Genomic DNA, 7,641 nt, shown 5'->3' with positions numbered 1-7,641 from the left:
GGTGGTGGAGAGCTGGCGCAAGGAGAAAGTAAGGGCATGTCTCTTTTCCTAGCAGCTTTTCCGCTGTAGATGTGTGGTCACCGCGGGCGGGAAACTTCCGCCAAGCGGGACTATCAAGTACGTCGTAAAATCAATACTTGCGGAAGGTATTTCTGTGAAACCCCGACTTTGCGAACTCTGCGTGTTACTGTGATCACAGCGAGCGGTGTTGGCAGAAGACGTCCCTCCCCTTGGCCTCTGCTGTACCAGGCTTAGCAAACGCTGCCTGGATTTTAGGTGTTAAACCCAGGGCTTGCCCCTGGGAGGAAGCCAAGGAGCTGGCACGCTGGCTCTGGGCTGCGCTTCCAAGTTGCTCAGTGGTTCGAGTCAGAGTAACACTTGATGGAGGAAATGTGAAGCGTTTCCTAAAAGCCAAGTAAGAAACTGGAGCCATTTCTGATTTACAGTTTATCGGGAAGGTGTTTGGCTTATGCTTTCCTTTTCTTGAAATATCCTCTACATTATGCACGTTGAGATCTTGTCCAATATTTAAATAAGTTAATCTGGAAACTGGTGTAATTGCTAATTGCTTTGCTTTGGAATGCAGTGGAATTTAGAGAAATAGAGTTTGTTTCTTTTCCTGATTGTCTCCTAGCAAAAAATTCCCCATGTAGATATCATACCCCCTGCCATGTTATATATACACATATTTGCAACAATCAAGATACATGTTTGTAAGTATGTCAACTACAGTGAATCACAGATGTTGATGAAAGATGTGGAGTATTTCTTTTTCAGTGTAGCATTGTAATAAAGCAGTTTTGGTAGAGGGAGAGAGATGTGTATTGCCTGCTTCCTGACCCCTTGGCTGAAGCCATGTTCAGAAAAACCTCAGAACACCTTTCTTTGAACTGAGCCTATTAATCTCCTTCTGCAGAATCTGTGCCAAGTTATTTCTGTGGTTTCCTCTTTCACAGAATTCCCTGCATGGATTTATGAAACTTGCTTGCTTGAGTGCCATAATGTGTAAAAGTAACTAAGATGACATTAAGATGAAGCAAATAATTATACAAATATGCAAAGTGTTCCGTGTGTATATGTTTTTAAAAAGGAAATGAGGACATGGGATTGTTATCAATGCACCAGGCATTTTTTATTTCATAACTGGAGAAATATTAAATTCAAAGGATATTGCTTTTATTAGTAGTATATATAATATGTATGTTCTGTAGCTCTGTGTAACAACACTTTATTTAGATTAGATGGTTGTAAACTTCGGCTAATGAGGAAGATGCAGAGGCATCTCATGACGTAACTGTGCACAGCCCTACTATGTCATTTTATTTATAGTTAGAGGAAATGTGACAGTAATCCTTCCATTTTTGGACCCCAGGGAAAGGCCCTATTGTGAATGTAAAATAGCACTGCAGTTTCCATTTCTATTGTCTCACAGTGATTCTGTTGCCATGTTAGCCATGGCCACAAATTAAAAATGCATTTCCTAGTTTGTAGCAAGATCATTCTGTTACTCTGTTATGCTCAAGCTCTGTTCCCTTAGGTATGTGCAGCATTAGAGCAACAGATTTTGCACTTGAAATTCAGAAAATTATTTTTGTACTTGTCAGAGTCAATATTAAATCCAAGTGGCTGCAACAGTGTTATCATTGTATGGAAAAATGCCACAGTTAAATTTACTCTGTTTGGCAAGTTATTGCTCCTGTTTGTTAGTAGGCTGTGCCTAAGGCTGTATGTAATCAGAATAAACTCTTAGTAGTTATTGAGGTAGGTTATTTGAAACTGAAAAATTGTGTTGAAAACAGGCAGTTCTACCTTGTGTTAGTCTTAAGAGATGTTTTCTTGACATAGAGAAGGGGGCTGTTAGCATTTCATTATGGTGATTCTTGCCCTGGGCAATTTGTGACATCCTCTGTTTAGGTAATGTCCATTGTGGTTACTTCTAATGCTTTCCCAAAAAATGGTTTCAGTAGTTTAACATAAAGTAGCATAAGCAAAAAGTAGCTTAAGGTTTTTTCCTAAGCACTATTGCTCTTACATAATTACTTAGTTCAAATGCTACTTTTGTATGGCATTGAAACAAGTGACTATTTCAAGTATCTGTTAATCATGTTTGAAGAGATTTCTGGCCCAAAGAAGATAGTCCATAATATGATAATGAATAATGTAAATCAGGGGAGGCCTGAAAGTCTGCTGCAGCAAAACATCATTTGTACTTTTCCTGAACATTCAATTTTGTGCTGAACTGTTTACTATATACATTTTCCATCATCTTTTTTTTCTTCCAAATATGTGTGTATACATTTTTATATGCATCTTCAGAAATGTGATTTGGGAACATCCTTATTTCCCGCTTCCAGGTCCCAATTCAAATCTGTCTTCATCTCCATATGATCTCTTTCTTAAGTTTATGTTGTAAGTTTCTCCCAGACTGCCAAACTATTCTATGCATGCCAAATGCTCTGGTCTGCCTGCACTGCAGAAACTCTGCTGTTAGTCTGAGAGGAATGTCTGAAGAATTTAGTTCCTAGTGAGGCAAGGAGCCAAGTCTGTCTGCACTGCTTATTATGCTGGAATAGCTGTCAGGAATCTGCAGTGGAGATGCTGTGGACATCATCAAGCACTGTTTTTGTTGGAGTACTTATCACACCTCTCCCTGTGACGCAAGCCAAGCCAACAAAATCTCTGTTTTTGTTGTTGTTGGCTTAGCTGTCTCCAAAGCAAGAACCTTTCCAGTGCACCAATGACAGGCAGTAACCCAGTTACTCTCATAGGATTGTGAGCAGCTGTGCTTTTACATCATGAAGTCATCTGTGAAAAGAGTTGAAGCTGATAAAAAACTTTGTGCACAAATTCACTTTCTGGATACAGCTCAAAACAGTTTTCATGGAAACACGTTAAACTCAAGTCAATGGGATAATTATATTTATATAAGTATATAATTTGCCATTCTCTAATTGTATGTACTTTTATATGTGTACAGCTAGTTGACAATACTATCGCTCATTTATTAAAATGAAATTTATGCCTTAAAATGGGCCTCCAGAACATTTTGAGCTAAGGAAGTTGAGGCATCCAGAAATTTGGTCTCTAGAAGCTCATAATTTCAAATAACGTTCTGTAGACTTGGCTGCTAAAATACTCTTGAAAGTAAACATACATAGATCATAAATGAATGAATTTAAATTCTAATAAACTTTGATTCAAAAGTTGTATTTTTTTATATTTACTCACCAATATTTTTCATTTATTTTGTTTTAACAGGAAACACTGGATGCTCTGGTAAAATCTGAACAAATGACAGATGAGATCAAAACTCAATTGAATGATCTTTGTAGATTTTCCAGGGATTTAAGTACTCATTCTTCGAAAGTTTCAGGGTTGATTAAGGAGTATAACAGGTACACATTCATCTTGTTTATAGTTAACCTCGTGTGTGTGTGTGTGGGATGAGCTGTCTTTTAGGGAACCATTAATTAGCATTTTAGAACTTGAGACAGACGTATGCAGTAGTTAGAATCATTATTTTGATTTTGGTGTCAACAGGAGTTCTACAAAGTAGTAATTTGATTTTTTGGGTTTTTTTCCTTAAACCCAGCCTATGCTACTAAATTCAGCTGAAACTGAATGTACATCTATACCTGACCTATTACAGGAGTCCTTGTCAAAAAGTGAGGTAGCAGTATGTCTTATATGCCTGAATGAGAACAAGCTATGCCGCCCAGTTGAGATATTTTTCTTGATTTTGTCTGTCAGATTCTTCTTCTTTGATTAGTTGGTTTCTTGAAACAGGAACTAGCTAGGGAAGGTAGTATTTGCTTGTTTTCTTGCTTTCTCTCAAGTCACTCTCTGATTTACTTTGGAGTGTGACACCTGCGTTTCAGACACAAGGTTCTGTTGATTCTTGCAGGGAGTTACAGCCTCTGGCTTCTGTAGCTGCAGAAGGATGTGATGACTCAGATTGATCCTTTATAACCTTGTGGACATAATGGAGCCACAGAAGTTAGAATTTCAATTGCTGTAGTCCTGTGCCCTCTGCCTAGAGAGAGAAAGAGGCTTGCAGAATGCATTCATGCTTAGGTGCACTGAGTCACTCTCTGGAAACACTTGTACCTGTCATATCTGTGACAGCTATGTCCCAATTTACATGCTTCACTTTTGAGAACTGAAAGCTTCTAATGGATTTCCTGGTGCCTCAGTTAAGTGCATAAATTTGGTAGGAGGAATCCAGGTTAACCTACCCTTACCATTGTGTTTCAGAGAACAAAATAATAGCATTGTCACCTAACAGAGTCCTGCCTTTCCTCCCTCCCTCCCTCCCTCCCTCGCTTTCTTCTTCTTCCCTGATGTGATAAACCCAGCCTCTGCCTGCGAGCTTCAAAAGGATGTCAGAGTAAAGAGCAGATCTTGCAGCAAAGATTTCGGACAGCTTTCAGGGATTTTCAGCAGTGGCTGGTCAATGCAAGAGTCACCACTGCCAAGTGCTTTGATGTGCCTCAAAACATCAATGAAGCTTCAGCAAGTCTGCAGAAAATCCAGGTAACTTTATAGCAGTAGAATACTAGTGTAATTGAGACCAAATCATTTTCATGTACAGCTCAAATTTATTGCTTTGATTAATTACTGTTTTTTGTTAATGTTGTTATTGTTAACACTAAAGGTGACTCCTTGCAAAGAAATAAACTTATTTTTCCATTTTGTTGGGTTTAATTGTTGGGCTATGGTTTGTAAGCAGTTATGTCTCATAGCAGTTTTCCGTGTCTGTTTCTCTTATACAATGGGAAAAAAATACATGTTTTAGGTGGGAGAGTACTGCAAAATCAGAATGATATCAGAATTGAGTCTTAGTACTTGAAATTATTTCACAGTAATGTGAATATTTGTCATCATGTAGGAAAGTGGAGCCCTCATGGTATAAGACCAGAGTTAAATTATATGCAGTGTGAGCAGGCACTTAAAGAGAATATTTTTCACATAAAACTAAAATAAGCCCAAACAGCTCTGTGGAAAGGCATACCAACTGAATTATATTTTAATAAATCAATTGAAAGAAATACTTTTATTATTATAATATAACTTTCATTTTAACTGTAAATAACAAAATGAGAAGGCTGTTATACCTTTAATTAGAGGGTATAACAGAAGAAATTCATATCTGTTGCTCAGAAAACACAAAAAGCCAAATCACTGCCTCCTCTTTTTGGTAAATTCACTTTCCCTTGCTTAAGTGGCTTACTTAAAAGCCCAAACAATGCTGTCTTGATATATGAAATATTTGACTTCACCATGATGAGAATATCTTTAGAAGGGGGAAAAGTCCTGGTAATTTTTTACATTAAATATAAATGTTTTAGCAAGGCTGCGGTTTTTTTTCAACAGTGGAATTTTTTTTTGATCACTGCAGCCCCCTCATAGTGTAAGACCATACCTTTTCTCTTTCTCTGTGAAAGCTGCCTTAGGTGAAATAAAGTTTGTTTGGACTGCTTTAGGACTTCTAGAGATGTCTAGGTAACCTGTATAAACTTAAAATTTTATTTTTCTTGGAAGTTAATGGTCTGTCTGTTAGCCCATTTGGCATCATTAAGTCACCAATATCTTTCATTTTAATATAGCCAGAACTTACAGTCAAAATATCTCAAAGTTAACAGACCTTTTGCATTCTCTACCAAGACCTCTAGTGTAACACAGAATCTGAACCTGACCTAATAATTTTGGTATCAAGCCTGTTACTCCTGAACATGGGTGCAACCTAATGATTATGTGTATTACATAATCATGATAGTAACTGTTTAAAATATTGCTATATAAGACTGCTACATTTCTTTGAGTCCTAAGTGCTCACAAAGTTTTTTAATAATTATAAGTTACAAAGAGATTATCACAATACATTGGAATTTAAAAATCTGTCTGTTTCCTTATATTTCTGTATAATTCTTGTACATGCATTTTTCCACACACTTCTTGCACACCAGCTTTGTGTAAGATTTCTGTGAAGAAAACTACTTTTGAACAGGGAAGGATAAATTAAGGATACAGAGACATAAATCACACGGATTGGACATTGATCAGGTTCTGAGCATCAGCTCACACCCCCGCATGCTCATGGCAAGTCCAGCATAGCTGCAGGGCTTCAGTCCAGTGTGTGCCTCTGAGGGGGCCCCTGTGTTATCTCTGTCAGGATAATGGTTCCCTGAAATGAAACTTCTATCACTTTCTGTACTAGGGATATTTAAGGGAGTATAATATCAAACTAAATGACCAGTAATTGGCTCATGAAATACGGAACATACAGGTAATCCTAGAATTTTAATGTATATGTTATTCAGACACTTTGCAGTTCTGGAAATCCCACCTGGAAATCTCATCAATACAAGCAATATTGAAATGAATGTACTGAAAGATACATTAGCATGTTAGCAAGCAGGAACAGTAAACTCTTATCACTGATAAATTTTCTAGCAGTTTGACTTTACTGGGACCCAAAGTTCACCAATAGGGTTTTTTATTACTATTTTTAGGAATTCTTATCAGAAAGTGAGAATGGGCAACAGAAGCTAAACCTGGTAGCATCCAAAGGAGAACTGCTGTGCTCTGTTTTACCAAAGGAAAAGGCTAAAGTTATCCAGGACAAATCTGTTATTGCTAAAGAAGACTGGAAAAATTTTATCACCACGCTCCACCAGAAGAAATCAGCATTGGAGGTACTGAACCAATCACAGTGAGGAAAGACTGGATCTGAATTTCCTCTTTGCTTCTGTTTCAAACAGCACAGTTTAGATTTCATATAAAGCTGTGTTTATTATGTGACAGAACTAATAAATAGCTCGTTTCAAGAAGTCTTATGCTTCTTGTTGCATTTTACTTTTGTGTACTTCTGCTATCTTTATGACCTGATTTCACATTTAGTGGGGTGTTTCATGAAGAAGGATGTTGTTCAGAATCAAAGACAGCAGTTGCTGAAATTCATTAGTCTCATCAAGTGTACTGGGTTACTAAAACACATGTTCTTTTTAAAAAACTGTTTTCACGTTTCTGACACTGCTGCTGATTGAATAGTCCCAGTACAGTGTGTAAATGTTGTCTCTCTTGTTGCAAATAGGTGAAATGTACTTATTTATTTGAGCTACTTTTTAAGTAAATGCCAGTGCCTTTCTCTGTTCAAAACTCACAATTCAACCAGTAGGTGATGAATATCTTAAAATCCTCAACTTTTTAAGATCATAGGTTTTAAGATCAAAAGGTCTGGTCTGGAATTCCCTGCATAGCATAGGAGAGTTGAAGTTCCTAGGCATTCTTGTTTCAAACCAATGCTGCCTAGACAGCTGAGAAAAAGTTTAACTATACTTAATGCATTATGTAGGAAAGCATTCCAAAGAAAATTGTCAGGTAGCAAGGACTTACCTTTCTTCATCTCAAGGCTGACATGGAAAGAGGATGTTCTCAGAGGTTAGTCTTCTTGAGTCAAGCATTTTTGAGTCTCATAGGCTTAGTTTTTGATTCTGATGTTTAAGTGATAAGGGTGTAGGTGAAAAGAAAACCAAATATGTCTGGGGGAAAAATACATTAAAATAACTAGGGCACCGGAGCTATGCTGTTCAAGTTTATATTCCATTTGATTTATTTCAGATGCTCTTTTATTAAATAGTG

General features: G+C 37.2%; 1 protein-coding gene across 1 annotated transcript in view; it reads left to right on the top strand.

Moving 5' to 3' along the window:
• SYNE1 (spectrin repeat containing nuclear envelope protein 1) overlaps positions 1 to 7,641 on the top strand; it is a 246,498-nt gene that overhangs the window by 94,465 nt on the left and 144,392 nt on the right. Inside the window, exons 54-57 of the mRNA XM_017739429.1 lie at positions 3 to 28; positions 3,259 to 3,395; positions 4,356 to 4,533; positions 6,513 to 6,695. Of these exons, the coding sequence (XP_017594918.1) occupies positions 3 to 28; positions 3,259 to 3,395; positions 4,356 to 4,533; positions 6,513 to 6,695 (524 nt within the window). The remainder of the gene's footprint in view (positions 1 to 2; positions 29 to 3,258; positions 3,396 to 4,355; positions 4,534 to 6,512; positions 6,696 to 7,641) is intronic.

Source organism: Corvus brachyrhynchos, unplaced genomic scaffold (genome assembly GCF_000691975.1).
Source record: "Corvus brachyrhynchos isolate BGI_N302 unplaced genomic scaffold, ASM69197v1 scaffold14, whole genome shotgun sequence".
Taxonomy (NCBI): domain Eukaryota; kingdom Metazoa; phylum Chordata; class Aves; order Passeriformes; family Corvidae; genus Corvus; species Corvus brachyrhynchos.
Note: the sequence above shows the minus strand (reverse complement) of the source record. Positions and strands in the feature narration are given on the sequence as shown.